At 38.3% G+C, this 26,446-nt stretch overlaps 1 protein-coding gene across 4 annotated transcripts in view; it reads right to left on the bottom strand.

Moving 5' to 3' along the window:
- rgs3a (regulator of G protein signaling 3a) overlaps window positions 1-26,446 on the bottom strand; it is a 459,798-nt gene that overhangs the window by 297,509 nt on the left and 135,843 nt on the right. For 3 of the 4 annotated variants that reach the window (XM_028809166.2, XM_051931938.1, XM_028809167.2), the window contains one exon: window positions 22,226-22,309. In XM_028809166.2, coding sequence (XP_028664999.2) covers window positions 22,226-22,309 — 84 coding nt within the window. Of the gene's footprint in view, window positions 1-22,225; window positions 22,310-22,389; window positions 22,457-26,446 lie in introns of those variants that run through there. The other variant, XM_028809168.2, reaches the window with a different exon arrangement.

Here is a 26,446-nt window from a genome sequence, read left to right as displayed (position 1 = left end):
AAAAGTCAAGCAGTAAATGCACATTCCAGAGAAACTTAATAACTAAATTCATTTTCTAAAATCTTTAGAGGCTACATCTGGTTCAAACTAACCGAAATATTTCAACTTTTAAAGTTCAAAATCCTAAACTGGTTTCATGATTAAAGAGGTGCCCACTAAAGCAAAAATATACCCCTGACATGCATTCACAAGTGCCCATAATAACAAGAACCAAAAGACCAATTAGCTGCAATGGGTAAATGCCTATTGTATCATCTCTGTCCAAAATACCCGCAGGATTACAGAAATCCTTGGAAGATTTCTTTGAGGCAATAAATGGAAGCAAACAATCTACTTGAAATTGCCAATCATCAACAAAAGAGAACACACTTTTGTTGTACTATTAATCTGCATTTATATTTACAAAATTTTCAATCATTAAAATTGTACACATTTTTTTTTTAGTTTTACTGTGAAGTTAAAGGTCAGGACTCAGTACTATGGATCTAATTTAATTCTGGCTAACATACATGAACCAAATATAGACGACTGAGAATTCATGCTTAAGATATTCACATTATTTCCCAATATGAGCAATTTACAGTTATGCTCGCTAATCATAGCGCAGAAAAATAATCCTCTAAACATATGATGAGTAGAAACTTGAATCCTCAACTTTGCATTTGAATTTTTAATATTTATTTCATTGACAGACAGATAGATCTTTTTTTGTCCTCAGGGAGAAATTTGGCTTTTTACAGAAGCTCATTAAACAGGCAGACAGACAGATAAATACACACACTATGGTCTGAACGGAATGAATAAAAAAAAAAAAAAAGGAAATTTTCTGACTTGGCACTCACAGTGAGGCATTATGCAGACTAATTCATGTTTCTTGCCCACTCCTGCTGAATGATTTGTTGGCTCAAAGTCCTCAGTGTTGGTTTGTCAGAGAAAGGATGTGCAGCTTTGTTCATAATGGCAATCAGTTTTTAGTTTTAGTTTTCTCCTTTGCTACTACATCCAGGGGGTTCAGAGTGCCTCCCATAACTATGCCTACCCCTTCAATTAGCTTGTTGATTCGGTGGGCCTCTCTTGAAGTGATGTTATTGGCCCTGCACACCACTGCATAGAAAATCGTACTGGCCGTCACAGAGTTGTAGACTATATGAAGGATGTCACTACCCACATTAAAGAAGTGCAATCTCCTAAGACAAAAAAAGTCTGCTGTGCTCTTTCTTACATAGTTTAAATCAAATCCAATTTAATACTCAGTCTAGAATGGTATTATTTTAGTGGTTTTGTTCTTGCATTTTGGAATGATCATAACATTAAGCTTGGAAAACAACACATGATGGGGTACCCAAAAATAACAGGAATCCATACTTGGCGCTCAATCTCGACTTAGTTGCGAATATCACTGCTAGGTGTAGCATGCTTACAGTATTCTGTGGCAGTCTGCCAAGTGGCGTTGCTCTGTATTGTTCGTACGACATTCCGTGTTGGGTTTTCTTGGTGCTTGTTAAATGTGTTCTGTGATTTTTGTAATGGGAGAGAGTGGTGATCAGTTTCTGCACGCCCCAGCCCATATCACCCTCAGTGTCCAACAGTTTTTGTCAAAAAACAGGATGACTGTTGTCCCTCACCTTCCCTTCTTGCCCGATCTTCCTCCGTGCGACTTTTTCTTGTTCCCACATATGAAAACAGAACTCAAAGGAAAGGGTTTTTGTATTGTGGAGGAAGTCAAAGAAAAATCGCTGCAGGCCTTGGACAACTTTCCTCTTCAACAATTCCAAAAATGTTTCCACCAGTGGGAAAACCATTTGGACAAGTGCATTCATTCACATGGAGAGGACTTTGAAGGAGACTAAAGTTTCAGTAAGTAAAAATTATTAAAACATTTTTTCCCCAATTTCGGTTATTTTTGGGTACCCCCTCATACATCAGATTGTATTTAACTACAATTCATCTGATACTGGCTGTAGATAAAAGATAATTAAAAAAATGGCATGTATAATTTTTGCTGTCATAATGATGTCATTTTTCTCTTGTTCAACTAAAGTCCACCACTCTACGTGGACTGAAAGCGTGCACAGTACCAAGAATTGATTAATTTAATTAACACTTCAAATTAATAGCTGAAAACAATCTAAATTCAAAATTGCATAAAAAGGGGACCTGCCAAAGGAATATGAATATTATTTCAACTAACAATGGCAATAACCTTCTTTATTTCATTAATGATAGATAACACAGTATTAAACCTTTAAACTTAAAACTACTGGATAATGACATGTGACTTCTCAAGAACATTTCCTTAGTCATTTTAAAGTTAGGAATGAAAAAATTTCAGTTTCGCCACAGATTTGTTGTATGGTGTCCTAATTAACAAAGGGGGATCATACCGGACAACAGAATTGATTAAGGTCAGTACTGCACTCTGCATTGGGTTTGGTTGTGGTTGGTTAAGACTTAGAAGTACATTTGGTGTGAAGGTTCATTGGTCAAAACATGAAGAGAAACTGCTTAATTCTAACAACAGTTTAACAAACAGAAAAAATATAGATGGTGATGCTCACAGTATGCACAACTGTTTTAAAGTAATTTAGAAAGCAAAGATAACAAACCACGGCTTGTTCAAATACAGCAGCAGCATACAATGGATAGAATACAATGAGAATTGGGAACAGAGGAATTACACAAAAAATACACAATTATTGATTACTGATGCACTGATCAATTGGGTGTTGATCAAAATCAGCTGATTTTGACCCCACATGGCATGGTTTATGGCAAGTTTATGGTAATTATGTTTTAGTGCTCAATTGCGCAAAGCATTATGATACTTGAAGAATCGGAATGTGTCCTTTTGCTGCTAAACCTCCTGTAAACAGAGAGCCCCACAGTCAAACTTTAGGAGAGAGTGATGTCAGAAATATTGGCTTTTACATTAAAGAAAGTGGAGTAATAAACTCAGAAAAGGGAATTTGAAAAGTTGTCCCGTGCATGGACAGGAAAAGCAGAGAGTGAGAAAAGAAAGGAATGTCTTTGGTAGAAATTAAACAAGAATGAGTGCAGACATTTTCATTTTGGGCAATTGACTCCGCATCTTCTGGCTCATGGGCTATAAAACACGACCGCCCAGAAGGCATCACTTCTCTCTAGGGTGACCAGAGCTAAGGAGTTCCATAACCTTTACACAATAGATGAAAAAGTCATTATTGTACCAGCCACATTATTCTGGTGGCCACAATTTTTGTTTCCTTTTACACCATTGGCCGTTATTTTTGTTCTGACTGTTAAGTAGATGAGGACTGTAGGGTTTGCACTCCAAAATGTATTTGTTTAAGCCTGTTAAAGCCAGTAAAATGTGTACTTGCATGAGCTAATCAACATGTAACCCATTGCCTTTCACCACTCTCCAGTGGTGTGGTTAACAAGTATAAACTATGTTAATTCTGGCTTCCTTACTTGAAAAATCTCAGAATATACTTCTACAAAATTTAAATCCAACAAGGCATCAAAACCTCTATAAAAATACAGCTTAGAACATACATTCTGGGAAAAAAGAAGTTCTGTTGATTGCGTCTGTGTGTTTGAAGTTTTTCAGAGACAATTTTTATCCCAATATCATGTTGGATAAATCTTGGAAAAGTTAGGGCTCTGGAAGTTATTTCCAAACCAAATTGAATGTCATCTTTGAAGTCACAAAATGGTCCACAAAGTACTGGTGCATTTTATGATAAATGCGTCTAATGACAGAAGAATTCATTGCTCTTCCCACAGCTACCAGGGTTTATTATTAACCTTGTATTCGGGTTTATTCTTAGAAATAATTTTTTAAAACTTTACTACTCTTGTATTCTCACTCAGCATGCATCTATGGCAGGGGTCCACATCTACGGTCCTGGAGGACCACAGTGGCTACAGGTTTTCATTCTAACCCTTTTCTTAATTAGTGTCCAGTTTTTGCTGCTCATTAACTTCTTTTGAATTTATTTTAATTGACTACCTCTTGAAGACTCAGACACCTTAATTGTTTCTTTTTCCTTAATTAGTAGCCAAACAATAATGAGATACAAAATGAACCAAAACATGAACAGCAAACTGTATGGATCATACAACATCTGAAAATAAAGAAAGATGAAGGTCTCAGGAATGTTGATCTGCTCAGGTCCACAAAACATTCTACCAGTGCTCTTAGAAAAGAGAAAATCCACAATTTCGGAAATGTGTGCTATTGCACAAAGAGAGCAGCAACAAGCCATGGAATTAAAGAACAGGTTTAATTAACGACAAGAATCGGCACCCAATTAAGCAACTGGTTGGAGTGAAATTGGTTGGTGTTTCAAGCCCTGACTTAGTTGGTCTTCTGTTGGCGCCCTCATTTCATATTTCATCTCTTTTTGATTGCCATTTAAGGAAAGAAATTAAGCAATTCAGAGGAACGATGAAGAAATTCAGGGGAAAAATCTTAAAATGCAAGTCAATTAAAATTAATTCAAAAGCAGTTAATTAGCAGCAAAAACAGTGCACTAATTAAGAAAAGAGTTACAATGAAAATCTGCAGCCACCGGGGCCCCTCCAGGACCAAAGTCGGGGACCCTTGGGTCTATGGGTTACCAAGGGCACATCCTATCACAAGAAGCTATCAAAGGATATACAATAAATCAACAGAGACTTATTTTTAAGCATGTTTCACTGTATTCTTATACTTTAAACTGGGAAAACAATATGTTGATGGTTAGCTGTTCTATGTCTTACAGGAGAAATAAAGGTTAAAGCAGGATTATGATAAAATAACATTCCCCTCTGTGTGGATGAGTGTAAAATGCAATCAGGCAGCCAGCCAAAAGCTAACTGTTCTCACTGCAGCTGAAGCACTCTGGACGCTCATGACTTGCAATCAAAAAAACAATCAACATTCATTCAAACTACAAAACAGCTGGAGTTATTTTTGTATTTATTCTAAAAGTCAAAAATAGGTCTAAATTATACCTACGTTAGTAGAAAACACTGATGACCTCACACTGCATTCATTCTTTAGGAAAAACTTTAACTTCTCAAAATTATACACTTTATGACTCCCACTGCCCCTAAGACTGCAATATTGGAGTATGGAAGGGTACTGAGTGCCTTAATGAAAACTTTAGAGTTATGTTGCTGGACGTCTTCCGTTCTTATTAGGGTAAACTGAACTATAATGAAAAGTAAGATAATACTCCTTTGATGATGCCAAAAAAAAAATTGTCAACCCTTTTCTGCCACTGGGATAATTAGACCTACTCCTAGAGCTACTTGATTGACATTGCCCACCTAAATTCAGCAACAAAAAGCCACAGGATCATCATATGAGCTCTCTGCTCAAAATATAAAAGTTGAGAGCATTAAGGCTGGACAATTTAATCAAATTTTAACATCAATTATTATTTAGGCTTGCAATAAATTATTAAAACAAATTAACTGAGATAAAAAGATTACAGTACATCATTTCATTTCACAATGATGCTTTTTCTCTTGTGTTATACCTCCAGCGGCACTCATTTACTCCTCTCTATAACTTCAAACTCACTTCTCACTAAGCTGTGGCATGCTTAGTTCAGCTTGTGCCAAGATGACGGAAAGACGGCTTTTGGTCACCAAAAAAAAAAAAAAAACAACTGTTTTGGAAACACTCTGGTTTCAAGATGTCCAACAAGGAACAACAATATACATTGTGAAAGATTTCTTACATGGAGGTGTGTATACACCACATGGCAATATAGCATATTTGTTGAATCTTCTGAAATTCAATCACAAAGTGCTCTATAACCAAACAATAAATGAGGGAAAAAAATGGAGAAAAGTAAAGCCCTTTCAACTTCTTCCACTGCCACACAGTCATCGAATAAAGACCCATTTTTTAATGTAACCGCTGCTGTCTACCCATCTAGCTCTCAGAGACATAAAGAAACAGCAGACATCATGACAATTGTCCAAGCTAAATACATGTACCCAATTAGCACTGTTACTAGCAATTAGCAAACAGAAATACAAAAACTAGTGAACACTTTGGATAAGCGTTACAAGATGCCACCACAACATCGTTTCATCTGAACTGCACTGCCTGTGATAGATAGATAGATAGATAGATAGATAGATAGATAGATAGATAGATAGATAGATAGATAGATAGATAGGATAGATAGGATAGATAGGATAGATAGGATAGATAGGATAGATATGAAAGGCACTATATTATAGTTTTTTTTTTTAAATGCCATGAAGAAGTTGCAAATGATGTACCTACAGCCAAATACTTTGCCACCACAATGGACATATGGTCAAGCTGCACATATAGAACTTTTAGTCAATATTTTTTAATCAACATGATAATTTTTACAATTTAATGCAAGTGTATACTTAAATGACAGAATGACAACGAATTAGTAAACATAAGGATAAGAATTGAATGCAAATTAAGGGTTCACTAAATGTTGTTTAAACCTTAGGCACGTAAGGCTTTTTCCTCATCTTAGAGAAGCCACCAACATAATGTTAAAATGAAGTAAATGAGTAATGAACACCCCTTTTAAAAGCGAGGATAAACTAATAGGAAAGCCTAAACACTCCTATTATGAAGCATCAATAAGATGAATGGGAAAACCACAATTAACAAAGCTGTGTTCAGAACAATGGAAGAATCAACATGTATACTTGTGGTGGCTGTAGTTGATTGGTTAAGATGATAAAATTATGCATATTAAGAGTTAGATGACGTGATGTATCACATAAGGTAATGGCAACAATAGAAAAGTATAAAAGGGAATGAATTGTTTAAGTAACTGATTACTCTGTGGACTGAGACATTTGTGCAGAGCTCTGTGCAAATAAAGAATTGTTCTGCACTCTCTTCTGGGTTCTGTGACTGCCTTCTTTCAATATAAAGGTAAGTTTTTTTCCAAAACACCATGAAGCGTTACATCAGTCTTACAATTCATCACATAGACAATGATTTCAATATGAAGTCAAAATGTCACTAAACCAAGTTTTTTACTGAAGACAACACAAAGGAAAACATCACACATGAACTGAGGGAAGTGATAGCTGCACAGGGCTTAAAGGAGGAAAGTTCGTCTATATCACTACTGACGATGCTTCAGACATAAAGATGCCTGCTGACATCAATGAATGGATGAGGCTCCAGTATTTCGGGAAAAAACACCACATGGCCATGGGTCAGGAGAATTCCTTCCTCCTGCTTGTGTATAATATGTGATTTTAGCAACAATAATAAGAACAATAAGTATAATAAGTAATTAACATATGTCAGATGCCCTGTGATAATCTCTCGCTCACACAAAATAATAATAATAATAATAAAAAGTAATTAACAGGTGAGCTACTTCGTAATGACAGAGTTACTGGACTGGAAATTATTAAATATACTTTACCAAACTGTTGAATATATTTGGAAGTTTTCAGCAATTTGTGGCAGTGCACTAAAATTTATTTAAGCTTATTTGTTTAATTTATTTATTTTTATTTCTTATTTTTATATATTGAAAATATCTTTAGTAGTTTGTGGTAATACACAACAAAATAGATGATCTTGTTTATTTTGATCTAATTTATTATTTTTATTTATTTAAGTGCATATATTTTATTTCATTATTATTTATCTAATTTTCTACATTTTTTATTTGTTTCTCATTTGAATTATATTTACAATTTTTATTGAATTATATTTAGAGTTACAGGAAATCCAAAGTTTACTTTTTTTAAAAAACATGCATGATATTTCCAAAGTCAATGAGTAATCATGTTAAATAATCATGATCTCAAAAATCTCAAAAACATTAATCTGAATTATGATTTTGATCGAGTAGCCATTACAGGTACAATAATGTTTGGGTCACAAATGTGAGTAGAATGGATTTGAATCTCTTATACCATGGCACTAAAAATCGTCTCTTAGAAAATGAAGTTTATTGTAGAAAAGTGCAGAGTGCTCCACATGGGCAAAAGGAACATCAATTATAATACAAGAAGGGACACATTGAGCTACAGGAAGTAACTTCTGAAAAGGATTTAGGGGTTTATGTTGATACAACATTTTCATCAACTAAGCAATACACAGAGTCAAATAAAACGCCAAATAGGATGTTAGGTTATATCATAAAAACTGTTGAATTTAAGTCAAGAGACGTTATGCGCAGACTCTATAATGCACAAGTAAGACCACCACTGGAGTACTGTGTGCAGATCTGGTCACCACTGTAGAAAAAAGACAGAAGCATTTGAAGCTGTGCAGAGGAGAGCAACTTAGTGCATCATGGGACGGAAGGACATGTCCTACTGTGAGAGACTCAGAGAATTAAACTTATTTAGTCTTAAGCAGAGAAGACTGTATGGGGTCCTAATCCAGGTATTTAAAATCATCAAAAGCATTAATAAAGTGTAGTGAAGATTTACCAGACAGTTGGGATACTACAGTAGAAGTAGTAAGGGTGACAGCAAGAAGAGTGCTGGACAAAGGAAGGAGGAAAAGGAAACCCGGTGGTGGAATGGGGAAGTACAGGAGCGTATACAGAGGAAGAGGAAGGCAATGAAGAAGTGGGAGAGTCAGAGAGATACAGAAAGTAGACAAGAGTATAAAGAGATAAGGCGCAAGGTGAAGAGAGAGACGGCCAAGGATAAAAAAAAAGGCGTATGATGAGTTGTATGAGAGGTTGGACACTAAGGAGGGTGAAAAGAACCGATGGGCTAGACAGAGGGACCAAGCTGGGAAAGATGTCCAGCAGGTTAGGGTGATAAAGGATAAAGATGGAAACATACTCACAAGCGAGGAGAGTGTGTTGAGCAGATGGAAAGAGTACTTTGAGAGGCTGATGAATGAAGAGAACGAGAGAAAGAAGAGGTTGAATGATTTGGAGATAGTGAATCAGGAAATGCAACTGATTAGCAAGGAGGAAGTAAGGAGAGCTATGAACGAGGATGAAAAATGGAAAGGCCGTTGATCCAGATGAAATACCTATGGAAGCAGGGAGGTGTTTAGGAGAGATGGCAGTGGAGTTTTTAACCAGATTGTTTAATGGAATCTTGGAAAGTGAGAGGATGCCTGAGGAGTGGAGAAGAAGTGTACTGGTGCCGATATTTAAGAATAAGGGGGATGTGCAGAACTGTAATAACTACAGGGGGATAAAATTGATGAGCCACAGCATGAAGTTATGGGAAAGAGTAGTGGAACCTCGGTTAAGAAGTGAGGTGATGATTAGTGACCAGCAGTATGGTTTCATGCCAGGAAAGAACACTACAGATGTGATGTTTGCTCTGAGGATGTTGATGGAGAAGTACAGAGAAGGCCAGAAGGAGTGACATTGTGTCCTTGTGGACCTGGAGAAAGCATATGACAGGGTGCCTCGAGAGGAGCTGTGGAATTGTATGAAAAAGTCGGTAGTGGAAGAGAAGTATATAAGAGTTGTACAGGATATGTACGAGGGAAGTGTGACAGCGGTGAGGTCTGCCTTAGGAGTGACGAATGCATTCAAGGTGGAGGTGGGATTACATCAGGGATCAGCTCTGAACCCTCTCTTATTTGCAATGGTGATGGACAGGTTGACAGACGAGATTAGACAGGAGTAACCGTGGACTATGATGTTTGCTGATGACATTGTGAACTGTAGCGATAGTAGGGAGCAGGTTGAGGAGACCCTGGAGAGGTGGAGATATGCTCTGGAGAGGAGAAGAATGAGGGTCAGTAGGAACAAGACAGAATACATGTGTGCAAATGAGAGGGAGGTCAGTGGAATGGTGAGGATGCAGGGAGTAGAGTTGGCGAAGGTGGAGGAGTTTAAATACTTGGGCTCAACAGTACAGAGTAATGGGGATTGTGGAAAAGAGGTGAAAAAGAGAGTTTAGTCAGGGTGGAATGGGTGGAGAAGAGTGTCAGTAATAATTTGTGACAGACTTGTATCAGCAAGAGTGACAGGGAAGGTCTACAGGACGGTAGTGAGACCAGCTATGTTATATGGGTTGGAGACGGTGGCACTGACCAGAAAGCAGGAGACAGAGCTGGAGGTAGCAGAGTTAAAGATGCTAAGATTTGCACTGGGTGTGATGAGGATGGATAGGATTAGAAATGAGGACATTAGAGGGTCAGCTCAAGTTGGACGGTTGGGAGACAAAGTCAGAGAGATGAGATTGAGTTGGTTTGGACATGTGCAGAGGAGAGATGTTGGGTATATTGGTAGAAGGATGCTAAGGATAGAGCTGCCAGGGAAGAGGAAAAGAGGAAGGCCTAAGAGAAGGTTTATGGATGTGGTGAGAGAGGACATGCAGGTGATGGGTATAACAGAACAAGACGCAGAGGACAGAAAGATATGGAAGAAGATGATCCGCTGTGGCAACCCCTAACGGGAGCAGCCGAAAGAATAAGAAGAAAGGCATTAATAAAGTAGATCAAGCAACATTCTTTCAGCTTAAGGGTGAATCACATACTGGAAGACATCAATGGAAATTCAGGAGAAGTGCATTTTAAACTGAAACCAGGAAGCACTTCTTTACACAAAGAGTTGTGGGACTCTGGAACAATCTACCGAGCCGTGGAGTTGAGGCAGAATCCTTGACAACCTTTCAGAAAAATCTGATCAGATATTGGGACAGCTTAGCTCTTAGCTAAAAAAAGGGTTTGATGGTCTGAATGGTCTCCTCTTGTTTGTCAAATTTTTTATGTTTCTTAAGTTTCTTATGGTGATTCTGCTTTTTAAAAACATGAACAAAAAGCTGTGTTCTAGTTACATAGGGATTATACCTCTTAGACAAACCTATGATGGGGTACTAGAACAATTGTTATAAGCAATAGTTGTACCCTGGGTCCTAAAGGAGCAGTGAGTTCAAAGAGCACTGTTGTTCAAAGGATATACAAATTGTTGTGGAAGTTTGTCAGTTTTGTCTATAAATGTTTTGTGGTCTTGGAGATTTATGCCATGTTTAGTCTACGAGGAGCACTGATAGACTACAGGTATCCAGCCATTTCCTGATTCCATTCCTTACAGTTGAAACTGACAGTTTAAACCTCTGAGATAGCTTTTTGTAGCCTTCCCCTAAACCATGAGACAGAACAATCTTTGTTTTCAGATCTTTTGAGAGTTACTTTGAGGATCCCATGCTGTCACTCGTCAGAGGAGAGTCAAAGGGAAGCACAACTTGCAATTGACCACCTTAAATACCTTTATATCTCATGACTGGACACACCTGTCTATGAAAGTCAATGCTTAACAAGCTAATCTAACCAATTTGGTGTTGTAAGTAATCAGCATTGAGCAGTTACATGCATTCAAATCAGAAAATTACAAGTGTACTCAAATTTTTGCACAGCCAGTTTTTCACATTTGATTTAATTTCATACAACTAAATACTGCAACTCTAAAAATCTTTGTTCAGAAAACACCCCAGTACTCAGATGTTCCTAAAAAATGAAAGACATACCACTGTTATCTTTTTGTTGAAAATAGAGTAAATTATTATGCAGGCTAAGAGGGGTTCCCAAACTTTTTCGTATCAGTTTATCTACATATAAACTGTAGATCTCTTGATAATCAAGTGTTAGAATAATAATCAGAACCTCCAAATCTGATGCAAGTGTCCTTTATCAAAAAGGGATGGCTTGCTCTTTTGGCACTGAGGTTGTGCCCATCTAATGTGAAGGAGAAAATGCATATTAGGGTCTTTTCATGGGTGAGAGTGAAGGTCATCACAAGATTAACAAAAAAGCACTGTGCAGTGATAGAGGGAGGAGCTGCCTCAGGCAAGACGTTCTTGATCAAGACCTAGTGATCGTTAATGCTCTGGAATGGATACAAGACATGCTGGAGGATTAGATCTCTCAATTGACCTGGGAGTGCAGATTACCCAGTGATCTATTAAAAGGTTGGGCAGCAAACCAAAAGGAGAGGTTGGGCCTCAAACTAGAAGAAGATGGAGTTCAGGGTGTATTGTATAGATGGGTGCAAAATTGGCTAAACCACATGAAGCAGAGGGTTAAAATTCAAGGAACCTTATTAGAATCAAGTTAAATTAAGAGTGGTGTCCTTCAGGGATCAGTTCAAGGACTGCTGCTTTTTTTTAGTGTATAGTGTACGAGGGTTGTCTGGGTTCCGTGCGGAATTTTATCGTTTGTCGAGTGTCAGCCTGTCGAAACCTGTTCTGCTGTGTAGAGGGATTATTCAAGTGGTTGCATGTTTTTGTTCAGATGTCTTGCTCCCTCTCTTCCTTCAGAATGAACACGAGAAGCAAACGAACTGAGAGTGCGCAGCCGGCGCTAGAGCCGAAGCTCCGGACTCCGTGCGTGCGTGACTTTCGAGTGATTTTTTACGACTTTTCTGATGGTTTAATCCGCTCTGTGAAACGCACCATGTTTGCCATCTTTTTCAACTTCGATGGCATTGTCGCGTCAATTCCGCTGATGGAGAGGAAAACTGTGACCTCTGAGTGGTACACCACTCAGTGCCTGCCTGACGTTTTTTCTGCAATAGCTAGAGACCGGTCCAAGAACTTGTGAAGGCACTTTTTGCATCATGACAATGCACCAGCCCACATGGCTAATGCGACGAAGCATTTCATTGAAGACAGTGGTGTCAACGTTTTGAACCCGCCACCCTACTCGCCTGATCTTGCACCATGTGACCTTTGGCTCTTCCCGAAGGTGACAGAACCCCTGCGAGGCCACAACTTCGAAACTCGAGAGGAACTGATTGCAGCTGTCAAAGAACAGCTGGACAACCTCCCAAAGACAGCCTTTCACGAGTGTTTTGCGGCATGTGTCAGAAGAGCCCAAAAGTGCATTGATGTTGGCAGTGAATACTTGGAAAAAGTTTAAAAAGGATCGAAGTACATGAGAAAAATAGAAAAAAAAATCCTTGGCTACTTATTTCGAGTGATTCTGCGCGGAACCCAGACAACCCTCATATATATAAATGATTTGAATAGGAATATAATTAACAGGCTGGTTAGGTTTGCAGATGATAATAAACTAGGTGGATTGGCAGGTAATCTCGAATCCGTTGAAGAATTACAGAGGGACTTGGACCTATTTTTGGTAAACAGGATAGATAGATGGGTGATTGGATGAAAGAGAAAAAACAATCAGATTCAATTTAGATTCCTTTTCTTTATTTCCCTAATTTTATGCTTCACAGGACAGAAATAACACTAAAAATTATAATTTCTTTGATGTTATATTATAATTTTATATTTGCAGTACTGTAAAATGGATAGTGTTGTTATTAAGGAAAGTTGCCACAAAACCATGTTTGCACTTGAGGGAAAAAAAATATTTATTTACAACTTATCATATATATTAAAAAGTGTATCATATCATCAGTTCAGTAATGCTATTGCTGCTGACAGGAAAGTTATTACATTTTTCAGCACTTTGACTAAATTTCCAAAATATCCAGGGTAGGGAATCACTATTTTTTCAACTGTTCTTTCTTTGTCTTGCCATTCCTGGTGTATAAATCTTAAAGCTTAATTTTACTGGTGATTTTTTTTTTAAACTCTGAAAATGCTAGTATCAAATAATATTTTATACAATATTCCAGTATTAAGTTAATATTTTCCAAAAAATCTATTTAAATTTGTTAAATGTTCTAAACACACTTCAGTTAAACCACATCCCAACCCAAAGAGATAAGGAATAAATCAATTACAGCTGATCCCTCTTTCCAAAGAAAGAAAGAAAGATCTTTTAATCTTCCGGTTGAGGCGGAAGTGCTGCAGACCACGGCTCTGGAATCATCCCAGCGGCCCCTGGTGGTGGCCACATTACCCAACAAGCTTGAGCGTTACAGCCCCATGCTCGTGGCCCCAATGAAACCCAGGGTGGCTGTCCTTTCCTGTCCCGGCGAATGGCTTGCCCTTTTCTTGGTCCCCTGATCTCCCAGGCTTCCCGACAGGGCATGATCCAAGGCCGTCCATCACAAAATAATATATATATATATATATATATATATATATACTGTGTGTGTGTGTGTGTATATATATAATAAATATATATATAATAAATATAAATATATATATATATATATATATATATATATATACACACACATACACAAACACACACACACACATATACACATATCCATATATACTGTACATATACATACACACATATTACAGGTGAATTGGGCTTCCTAATTACAATAATGGAAGTGCATTAATTTTGAATTAACATTAATACTGCAATGACCCTTGATAGAGGAATGGATTAAGCACTTTGCATTAAGTTTGGTGGTAGTTAGTCCTGAAAAAGGCCGCTAGTTGCTTCAGCAGCTAATTCCACTGTCGCCTTCCTCAGCCGCTGCTGCACGTGCACAGGTCTTCTGCGGTTCCATGCGCCCCCAACTGCAACTGCTTCATTCTAATATCTGCTAACACACGCCACTGGCCTGCTTCAACCTACCCACCCGGGTCCTGTAAGCATATCCGATGGGCTTTAGCAGCCGGGACGAGACGTCTAAGTGCTCTTTAAGTGCTGTGTGTGTGCACCCCACTTAGCAGCTCCAATAAGCAGGTTTTACGGCCAGCAACTCCATGTATCCTCAACTCCCTCTGTCAGACTGTTTACCAAAGCAGGATGTCCCTCCCAGGTCTGGACCTAGTGGCGTTACACTACATTGCCTTGGGGTTATTTGAATCTGTTAAGACTATTGGAGGAAGATAAATACCAAACCATATTAGTTTGTGAGCAGAGGTTAGTTATAAGATAAAAAAATATCAATTAATGAAATCATGATTTAAAGTGCTGATTTAAATAGGGTGATGTTATTTTTCTGTTTATTCAGAATAAACGTGAAAGAAAAGCTTCGCTGGGTAGTTGAAATGGCTAGGACATAAATCGCAACATAGTCTTGTATAGCCACACCTAATTCCAAAACAAGAATAAACATCTGGGGACAACTTGTTAAAAGTTTCCAGTGAATAGCAGTAAAATCAGCCACTGAAAAGCCTACACCCATGGGGATTCTTCCCAATTCTTCTAGTCTGTGCACTTTGAATGGCTAGGGTTTCAGACAGAGAGAGAAAACAAAAGAAACGGAACAAAGGATTTGACGCTGAGAAAAAATAAAAAGCTAAAATTGCTGTTATCAATTTAGGAGCTCAGTACCACAAGGTACAAGAAGCGCACTGAAAAAATGTGTACATTGCATTGAGCGTGGTGACAGAAGAGACAGATAGACATACACACATAGACCACTGCATCTACCTGGCCTCTAGTTTGAGAAGTCCTTTTGTCTGCTATAATATCTTGTGGTCACTTTTACTATTGCTTCACTGTATGGAATAATGTCAGAGTTTAGGTAAGCATGAATATACTACGTACTAAAACGCTGCGGCTATATTCCGGTATTGCATACTTGCATTTCCAGTTAGACAGTACTGTCAATTTACTTTAGCTATTCGTTAGATGTGCAGTCAGAAGGTGGATGCTGTGCTCATGTTATTAGGCACATTTACTGATTCGGCTGTTTTGACTACTAAAATCTGCATCTCCTGTGGCTCTTTCTTACCAACTCTTTTAACAGCAGTTCTTTTCACCTCATTCTGATGGGGTGTTTCATTGATTTGGAAATGCGCCACTTAGTGAACTGTCTAATTGTTCCCACCAATTCTTAAGCAAAATTCACTCATGGTGAATTATATATACACAGAAGCCAGACATATATACAGTATGTCTGGCTCTGCATGACTTATCTCAACCTAAGTACCAACTACATGACAGTGGATTTACTAATGACCTGAAGTAAAAAATGACCTATTTTGGCTATGGTCAAAAAGAATCACCAATGCTTTAGTTTCCTTAGATGTATGAAGAAACACTGAATGACTCAACAGTGAAGACTGTACACATAATGCTGTATGCAATTCTTGCACAACAACTGTCTGCTCAGTTCAGGGCACTAAAGAGGGCGGGGAAATCGGCACAGAATATTTCTTGAACACACAGATTTAGAAAGGAAAAGTATTATTAAAGATTTAAAAAGGAAAATAATATCATTAATGACAGTAGGCATCCTGCATGGCCATTCTTTTCCCTCATTAGCAAAACATGCCATTAGTTTCACTGACAGTTTATAACCTTTACAACCACAGATCACAGATTGACAACTGCATTAATGTTTCTTGTATAAACCTAGTAAAACACTCATAACTAACTATAACACTAATTGTATTCATTACCTTTATGAGTCTGTTGTGGGTACTGTATTACTGTCACTAATCTGTGGGAGATATGAAAGTAAGAAATTCACTGTACTAAAGACACAAAGTCTCATACCTAATGAGGAAGGTAACACATATTATATGACACTATGTTCAAGTTAATCTCATTCATAAAGTTTCTAACACTGTAAACTGTTGGCACCCATGATAAATCTCAAGATTAACATTAGGTTTTTTTTTTTATTTTACATAAATGATTCATACTGTGCAAATATGAATTAAGGTGTCAGCTGTTTTAATGGAGTCACAGCCCTGAATAATTTCACGCTTTTGAAATGAAGTGTTGTCATTCAAAGCCAACAATTAGCCGTTAATGTTGACATCAAAATTTAAAACTGAACCACAGAAAACATTTCTAAAGTGTACATTTTTAAGTGAGGGGCATACAACTAAATACTAATTGATATACAGTATAGACACTATGATTCAGAATTGGATTAGTGAGTTCAGAAAATTGATCAGATGAATGGAATGAGAGATCAATTGATACTCATCAGGATGTTAATGGTGATAAAAGTCACGAAATTAAAAGATCTTCCCCTTGTTAAGTTTACATTATATACTGCTTTATTGTTAAATCATTTTAATAATGTTACATTAACTGTACAGGCTCAAGATAAATAATTGAATGTAAGGGACAATAAGAGAGATATACAAAGTAAAAACTGAAACAGGCCTCCATGCAAACTGTGCCACTCACTTAAAAGATTCTAAGATGGGTGTGAGAAGTGATACACTAGAACACGGGTGTCGAACTCCAGGCCTGGAGGGCCGCAGTGGCTACAGGTTTTCATTCTAACCCTTTTCCTAATCAGTGACCAGTTCTCACTGCTAATTCACTTTTTCCCCATCACTTTAATAGCCCTGTTAGAAGGATTCAGTCCTCTGAATTGATTTGTTTCCTCATTAAATGACAGCCAAACAGAAATGAGATGTGAAACGAGCCAACAGATGACCAGCTAAATTGGAGCTTCAAACTCCAACCAGTTTCTTAATGAGAAGCCAATGCTTGCTGTTAATTAAACCCGTTATGTAATTATTCATTCTGCCACAGCAGACATTTCCAAAACTGATGATTTTATGTTTTTTTCTAAGAGCACCATCAAGATGTTTTGATGACCTGAGAGATCAGCCTTACTGAGACCTCTACTGTGTGATGGGCACAGGTGAGCTGGTCATGTGGCCGCTTGTTTTGTGTCTCATTATTGTTTGGCTGCTAATTAAGGAAAAAGAAACAACTAAGGGGCCTGAGTCAAGCTAATTAAAATAAGTAATTAGCAGCAAAAACTAGTCACTAATTAAGAAGATGGTTAGAATGAAAACCTGCACCCACTGCGGCCCTCCAGGACTGGAGTTTGGCACCCCTGCACAAGAAGAAGAATATGGGACATGATAATTAAAACCATACATGCTATCTGTAGTAAATGCAACTGTCATTCCGAAATTATAGCTGAGGTAATAGCGGCTAGTACTGCTGCTTTACAGTTATAGGTAGACTTCTTGATTTGATTCAGGGCCAAGGTACTTTGTGAGTAGTCTACACAATCACACAGTTGTGTTAAGGGATGTATTAGGGTACTTCAATCACCACTTACATCTTAAATGTAACTGGTGACTGTAAAATAACTCTTTTTGTGTGAGCAGATGGGTAAGCAAGCGCACCCTATGATGGAATGGTGATCAAAATAGAGTTTGTTTCCTGACTTGTGCCTGATGATTGTGGAAGAAATCTAAGACATATCCTATACTGTCAATAGTACTAGGGTGTTGTACTGTACATCTTACCTGAAGAAGGGGCCTGAGTTGTCTCGAAAGCTGGCATATTGTAATCTTTTTAGTTAACCAATAAAAGGTGTCATTTTGCATGACTTCTCACTATACTGTCAAGAAGCTACAAATAAAATAAACTATAAACCATCAGACAGGAGGAAGCTTGTTCACTGCATCTTTTATTTCTCTTCATGAAGAGGGAAACCCCGTACAGCAATCTACTAAGAAACAATGCAGGCAGCAGGGTTTGTCAGCAAGTGGTCACAGGATAAAGGGAGAGACTCAAATTATAGACAACTGAATTTGTATAACAGTGCTAATTACTGCTTACACATCATCTGACTTATTATTGGTTTGTTGGCTTAAATCATGTGACAATGACTTCTGAATGGTTCATTGGCCTCCACACTGGCCAGTTTCTTAAGCCAGCATCTAGAACACTCCGTTTCTTTACTTAACCCTTTCAGCAGTTTCTTCAGGATAGGTCTAAGACAAATGCCATATATTTCCCTTTCATTATGCGCTGCATACCAAATGCTTCATGCACAATAACAGTGGCATGCAAAACTGTGGGCACCCTTGCTTAAATGGTCTGTTACAGTGAATAGTAAAGTGAGCAGAAGATGAACTGATCACCAAAAGGCATAAAGTTAAAGATGACATATTTGTTTAATATTTTAAGCAAGGTTACATTTTTATTATTTCCATCATTCAAAGGTACTAAATACCTAAAAAAATTAAAAGAGCCTGAAGCAAAAGTTTGGGCACCCAACAAGATCAGTACTTTGTAACCCCCCCTAGCAAGGATCACAGCTTGTAAACGCTTTTTGTAGCCAGCTAAGAGTCTCTCAATTCCTAATTGTGGTATTTTCGTTCATTCGTCCTTGCAAAAGGTTTCTAATTCTGCAGGATTCTTGGGCCATCCTGCATGCACTGCTCTTTTGAGATCTCTCCACAGATTTTCAAAGATGTTTAGGTTAGGGACTGTGAGGGTCATGGCAAAACCATCAGCTTAGAACTCTTGAGTTATACTATTGTAGATTTAGAGGTGTGTTTTGGATCATTATCTTTTTGTAGGACTCATCATCTGTTTTACATTCAACATTTTTACAGATGGTGTGCATCCAGAATTTGCTGGAATTTATTTGAACCCATTCTTCCCTCTTCCAATGATCTGTTCCCTGTGCCACTGGTTGCAACACAAGCCCAAAGTCTGAATGATCCACCGCCATTCTTAATAGTTGGAGATGTATTCTTTTCCTGGAATTCGACCCCCTTTTATCTCCAAACATACCTTTCACATTGTGGCCAAAAAGTTCTATTTTAAATTCATCAGTCCACTTGTTTCCAAAATGCATCAGGCTTGTTTAGATGTTCATTTGCAAAGATCAGGTGCTGACGTTTGTGGCTAGAATGCAGGAAAGGTTTTCTTCTACTGACTCTACCACAAAGGTCAAATTTGTTCAGGTGTTGCTGCACAGTAGAACAGTGGACCACCACTCTAGAGTCTGCTAAATTTTTTGCAGTCAGACAGGGGTTTTTATTTGAAATAAAAACTTTTTTTGAAAAATAATGTTTTCTAGCACTATAGATAAAAGTAAAAGTTGACAATACATTATATTCTCTATTGCATTTGGACTTGACAAAAAAAAAATTTTTTTTCTGTCAAGTAAGCATGTTGTGATGAAGCTCTCCATATATTCCTTTAAAAGATATTGGAGGGCCAATTCCTATGCCCCTCAGTGGTGAAGCAGAGGAAAATTTTAATTTCAGCTGTAAAGTGCATACATTATTAATTCACTTAAGGAGTAAATGAAAAATAACTACATAATTTATGCTGAACCACATTAAATCTATAGTTAAAAATGAGACGCTAAGCAATTTTGTCTAATACTGTGAAAGAGAATTTACAATCCTTAGCCCGTAAGTGACAAACGAGTCTCTCTAATGCAGACCCTGCTGACTGGGTAGACCACCAATCATGGTTTTAGCATTTTATCCCCCGCCCAGCCATAAGTGTTACATTTCCTTTAATTTTTGAGAGAGAACCCTGTACATTATGGAATGGAATATGTAATGACATTTCTTTTTTTTTTTTTATTACGCATATGCAAAAAGCCAATACTGTTTATAGTATATGACTGTTTATCCAAACATTTTCTTCAGTATTACCAACCTAGCTTTTTCATGCTTGCAAGATGAACATTTGCCTTCATGCACTTGTCTCCTCAGTAATTTAGACAACTAAAAAAAAAAAACTGAAAATGATATAAACTCTTACTACTCTTAATATAACTATAGTCTCACAAAAAATGATTATATATTATTAAAATACTGGTAAGCTACTTAGGTAAGCAGAGAGCTGAGGAGACTTCGTGCCAGCAAAGCAGTGGGTCCAGATGGAGTATCGCCACGACTATTGAAGGCCTGTGTGTTGGAGTTGGGAAGTCCTCTACAGCACATCTTCAACCTGAGCCTGGAACAGGGGAGAGTCCTAAGGCTTTGGAAAACATCTTGCATCACCCCAGTCCCAAAGGTATCACGTCCTGGTGAGCTGAATTACTTCTAGCCTGTCACCCTGACGTTAAATGTGATAAAGACCATGGAGCGGATGCTGCTTCACCACCTGAGGCCACAGGTTCAACACGCCCTCGACCCTCTGCAGTTCGCATACCAGGAGAAGGTGGGAGCGGAGGATGCCATCATCTACATGCTACACCGATCCCTCTCCCACTTGGACAGAGGCAGTGGTGCAGTAAGAATTATGTTTCTGGACTTCTCTAGCGCCTTCAACACCATCCAACCTCTGCTCCTTAGGGACAAGCTGACAGAGATGGGAGTAGATTCATACCTGGTGGCATGGATCATGGACTATCTTATAGACAGACCTCAGTATGTGCGTCTTGGGAACTGCAGGTCTGACATTGTGGTCAGCAGCACAGGAGTACCGCAGGGGACTGTACTTTCTCTGGTCCTGTTCAGCCTATATACATCGGACTTCCAATACAACTCGGAGTCCTGCCACGTGCAAAAGTTCACTGACGACACTGCTATCGTGGGCTGCATCAGGAGTGGGCAGCAGGAGGAGTATAGGGACCTAATCAAGTACTTTGTTAAATGGTGCAACTCAAACCACCTACAACTGAACACCAGCAAACCCAAAGAGCTGGTGGTGGATTTTAGGAGGATGAGGCCCCTCATGGACCCTGTGATCATCAGAGGTGACTGTGTGCAGAGGGTGCAGACCTATAAATACCTGGGAGTGCAGCTGGATGATAAACTGGACTGGACTGCCAATACTGATGCTCTGTGCAAGAGAGGACAGAGCCGACTATACTTCCTTAGAAGGCTGGCATCCTTCAATATCTGCAATAAGATGCTGCAGATGTTCAATCAGACGCAGTGGTGTGCTGGGGAGGCAGCATAAAGAAGAGGGACGCCTCACGCCTGGACAAACTGGTGAGGAAGGCAGGCTCTATTGTTGGCATGGAGCTGGACAGTCTGACATCCGTGGCAGAGCGACGGGCACTGAGCAGGCTCCTGTCAATCATGGAGAATCCACTGCATCCACTGAACAGGATCATCTCCAGACAGAGGGGCAGCTTCAGCGACAGACTGCTGTCAATGTCCTGCTCCACTGCCAGACTGAGGAGATCATTCCTCCCCCACACTATGCAACTCTTCAAATTCCACGGGGGGTAAATGGTAACACTATACAATGTTATTGACTGTTATACCTGCCTCGCACTCTCCACCTTGTATTTTTTAAACTTGCACTGCGTTTTTATTGCTCTTTAATTAATATTGTTTTTATCAGTATGCTGCTGCTGGAGTATGTGAATTTCCCCTTGATTAATAAAGTATCTATCTATCTACTGTATTGTTAGAACAAAACAAATTGAGATTTTATTGAAATGAAATAGCAGCACAAATGCTTGCAAAAAGAACACACTGTAAATTCTGAAGAGACAGGCAATTTTTTGTTCTACCTAAACTAGAACCTCCATTCCAGTCCCAAACAGGCATCCCAACACATACCCACAATACCTGGCCAGGCGAGAGAAACAGCAAATATATTCTATCATGCATGACTTTGGCATGTAGGAGGAAAACAGAATACCCAGGAAAAACCAGAGGTAAGCATCGGGAAAATGAGCAGACTGTTTTTGCGGCTCTGCATGTTTTAACATTTAAGTGTTAAACTTCTTACCTTCTTAATCTGATTTATATTTTCATGCAAAAGCATCTCTTCTGACAACATGAGGGATCTGCCTGGATTACAAAGATCCAAAGGCTAAGGGAAAAAAAAAAAAAACACATTAATATATGTTTTCTATTTAACACTCTTAATATTTAGAGACTTCTTTCACATACCACTGCAAATTCAATTTGGTTATTTATATCCATTTTACAGATCTTCATCAACAATAAAACTGATGCACAGACACAACCTTTATTGAAGCATCTCCCATCATAAGGGTCGGTATGAACTGAGAAACAGCTACAAACATCAACCCACTTCCTGTCATTGGACTTCAACTATGTCGCACAAGGTTTGTTTGTTTGTTTTTTGACTTGCTAAAAAAATTAACAGGATGTGTGACCACTAACAGTTGCAAACTTAAACTGTCCTTAGCAGTGTGTGGGTGGCTGTAAATGTTACGCTTCTATCTGAGATGATCTAAACCAGCAGAGATGTGCCCAACTTCAAACACAAGACTTTCATTCAGACAGTTTACACCATTAGCTGTTGCAGTGCATTCAGAATGTTTTCAGCCCCTTCACTTTCTGTACTCTTTATTCGTATATAAATGAATAAATTGGACATTTTTTTTTCAAACTACACTCAGTAACCCATCACGACAAAGTGGAAACATGTTTTCAGAAATGTTTGCAAATTCATTAAAAATCAAATACTGAAATCTTTCATTCATTGAAGTATTCAGACACTTTGCTGTGGTACTGCCAATTGTGCTCAGGTTCATCCTTGGGATGTGTCTAGCACCTGGACATCATTTAGAAAAGCCGCACATGTATAGAAGGCTCCACAACTCACAGTCCATGTCAGGGTAAAAAGAAAAAAAAAAAAAAAAAAGCCATGAAATCCCAGGAATTCCCTGTAGACCTTGGAGATCAAAGTGTGATGAGAAAAATATGAGGGCACGAGAATAAAACCATTTCTAAAACTAGTGGGCTCAATAAATATAAATGGAATAAGTATGGAACCCCTAAGACTCTTCCTAGAGTCGGCTCTCTGGCCAAACAAGGACTTAGTCAGGAAGGTGACCAAGAACATGATGGCCTGACATTCTCTGCTGACAATCGGTCAGAAAGATGACCATCATAGCAGCACTCCATCATTCAGACATTTATGGAAGAGTAGCTGACACCTCCTTGAAGTTTGCCAAACAGCATTTAAAGGACTCTGACAGCATGAGGAAAACATTCTGTGGTATGATGAGACAACTCTTTGGGCAGAACTACTAGCACTACATCTGCCGAAGACCAGACACTGCTCACCCTCTGCCTAATAAAATCCCAACGGTGAAGCATGGTGGTAGCAGCATCATGATGTGGAGGGAGTCAGAATTAAGGAAAGGAAGAAGGCAGCCAAATACAGAGACAGAATGCACACAACTTTAGACTGGGGCAACATTTCACCTTCCAGCATGAGAAACACCCAAAGCATAGAGACAAAACAACACTGGAGTAGCTTTGGGACAAGTGGCCTGGCCAAAGCCTAGACGTAAACACCATAGAACATCAATGGAAGAGAAGATTGGGAGCATGCACTCAAACAGTGTGTTGACACACCTACCACATGACAAACCACCTCAGGGTCCGAAATCAGGAAGTTAGCACAGCAGTGCAATGGGTGACACCACAGTACCACACTAGTTTGAATGGAGTGGAACAGTGTGAGGTGTTTATTTATTTATTTTTTTAATTCAGTGGCTAGAGTGCCAATCCTGCCACCAAACCCAGAGGTCTCATTGCAAGTTGAAGTGCCCTGAAAATGTCAGTTTACAGACGCTTCCCATTCCAATCAAATGGAGCATGACAGGATTACTTAGGAAGAACCTGATAATCATGCCCAAATCCAAGTGTACAAAGCTTGTAGAGGCTTACCCCAAGAAGATATGAAGCAAACAGAACTAAGTGTCTAAATACTTATTTCAATGGCAAATGTCAGTTTTTAATTTATAAAAAAATTTGCACACCTTTCTGAAAACATGTCATCACTTTGTCTTTACGGGTTATTTAACATAGACCGATGAGCAAAAAAGGAAAATTTAGCCATTTAAAATTAAACCTGTAACATAATAAAGTGTGCAGAAAGTGAAGGGGTCTGAATTCTTTCTAAATCCACTGTAATTGTTTTTAACAAAGTTATTTTAGAAGAAAACAGAGCAAGAAACACCACTAAAAATCTAGCAAATATCTTCAAACAGATTTAAAAAGAGAAATTACAAATATATTGGTCTAATATGTATTGTTACAATACCACTTATAAATAAATGTGTCATTATGTTATCACTTGTGTTAACATAAAGTAAAAATGTGTGACAAATTGTCCCTTTACATTATTGGAATGCCTTTTTTATGCGTTTTTTTTTTTTTTTTTTAAAGAAAAGTAACATTTGTACAAACTTTGGAGTCAGAATGGGACCATGCAGAGCCTGGTTAACTGTGAGGATGGCAGCCGAGAAAAGCAGCAATGCTCAAGGTTTGCACAGGTAACCTCTGTAGTCAAGATACATGTTCAGGCTGTCATTGAATTTGACTTGCAGTGCGGGAAGCAAAACATGCTGCATTATCATTAAAACACATAACCCCGCTGCCCAAGGGTCCCATGTATACTTGAAAGTAATTAGTTTCATGACAAGGTTGACAGCTGTATGTTAGACTGGAAAATTTACTGTGTCTAGTACCACTCATTTATATTGTATATCTATATATATATATATATATCTATCTATCTAACTATATATATATATATATATATATATATATATATATATATATATATATATATATATATATATATATATCCAAAATTTGGATACGCTATGTAGACGACACATTCGTCATATTAAGAAAGAACCAGCTGAATGAGTTCTTCAATCATATTAACACAATATTCCCTGCAATCCAGTTCACAATGGAAAAAGAAAACAATCGACACATCAACTTCCTGGACATTTACATCAAAAGAAATAGTGACGCCACCCTGACCACAAGTGTTTACCGCAAACAATGCTACGCAGACAAGATCCTACACTACGCCAGCAACCACCCAGTATCTCATAAACGGAGCTGCGTGAAAACCCTATTTAAACGAGTCCACACGCATTGTAATACCAAGGAAACAAAAATTAATGAGAGACGCTATCTGTTTCAACTTTTCACCTCGAACGGATACTCAAAATCATTCATTAATCGGAGTCTACACAGCAGACGCCAAAGGAATCAGCATACAATCAACGTAAATCAGAACCCCCACCCCACCTGGCATTCACTCCCGTATCACCATAACGTGTCAGAAGGCACGGCACGCACCCTGACCAAGTGGGGCATCAGAATAGCACATAAACCCACCAACAATCTGCGCATGGTCCTGTTTAATGCTAAAAACAAGAAATCGACAGCCGAAACACGAAACGCAGTTTATAGTATTCCATGCAATTCTTGCTCAGCTGTATACATAGGACAAACGTCAAAAAAAATCTCAACACGTGTACAGGAACATCGCAACGCCGTCAGAAGAAAGGACGCACTATCTTTGATATATGCACATACTAAATCGACAGGACACACATTCAACTGGGACAATGTAAAAGTAAAATTTAAGGCCAGTACAAAAAGCGCCAGAGAGTTGGCCGAGTCTTGGCTATCAACAGACACTTGGATATAAACCCAGCATATGCCAACTTAAGAAGGACATATACACATTAATTAAACTATACATCCGCCCCCCCCCCCCCTTGATCATACTGACTTAGTCACCTCCACCCAACCCCCCTGTCACTCTTCATCTAAGTAGCAACAAGTTATAATTCTCGAGTGTAAGCTCAGTCCAAATGTCAGTTAGTGCAATCTATTGAAGAGAAGGAAAAAAAAATCATTAAAAGCTCCTACGAATGATATTGTGAATGCTTGCAGTACTGAAAGGCATAATGAAGAAGAAATGGAGCAATGCCCAGCACTGGACCAAAGCCAGCTTACATCAAAGATAATATATCTGAAAAAAATCTACAAAAACACTGAATTTAAAGAACACTACTTAAAAGCAAGAATAAGAATCCATTAAGACTAAGAGAAAATATTCCAAATTAGACATTTGTCTTGGGAAAACATGATGTTAACTGTAAAGAAAAGGACATGACATTGTTTTTAATTTGTCTTTATTATCAAAATGATTGTTGACACC

Source organism: Erpetoichthys calabaricus, chromosome 9 (assembly GCF_900747795.2).
Source record: "Erpetoichthys calabaricus chromosome 9, fErpCal1.3, whole genome shotgun sequence".
Classification (NCBI taxonomy): Eukaryota; Metazoa; Chordata; class Cladistia; order Polypteriformes; family Polypteridae; genus Erpetoichthys; species Erpetoichthys calabaricus.
The sequence above is the reverse complement of the archived record's forward strand: the minus strand, read 5'-3'. Positions and strand labels throughout refer to the sequence as shown.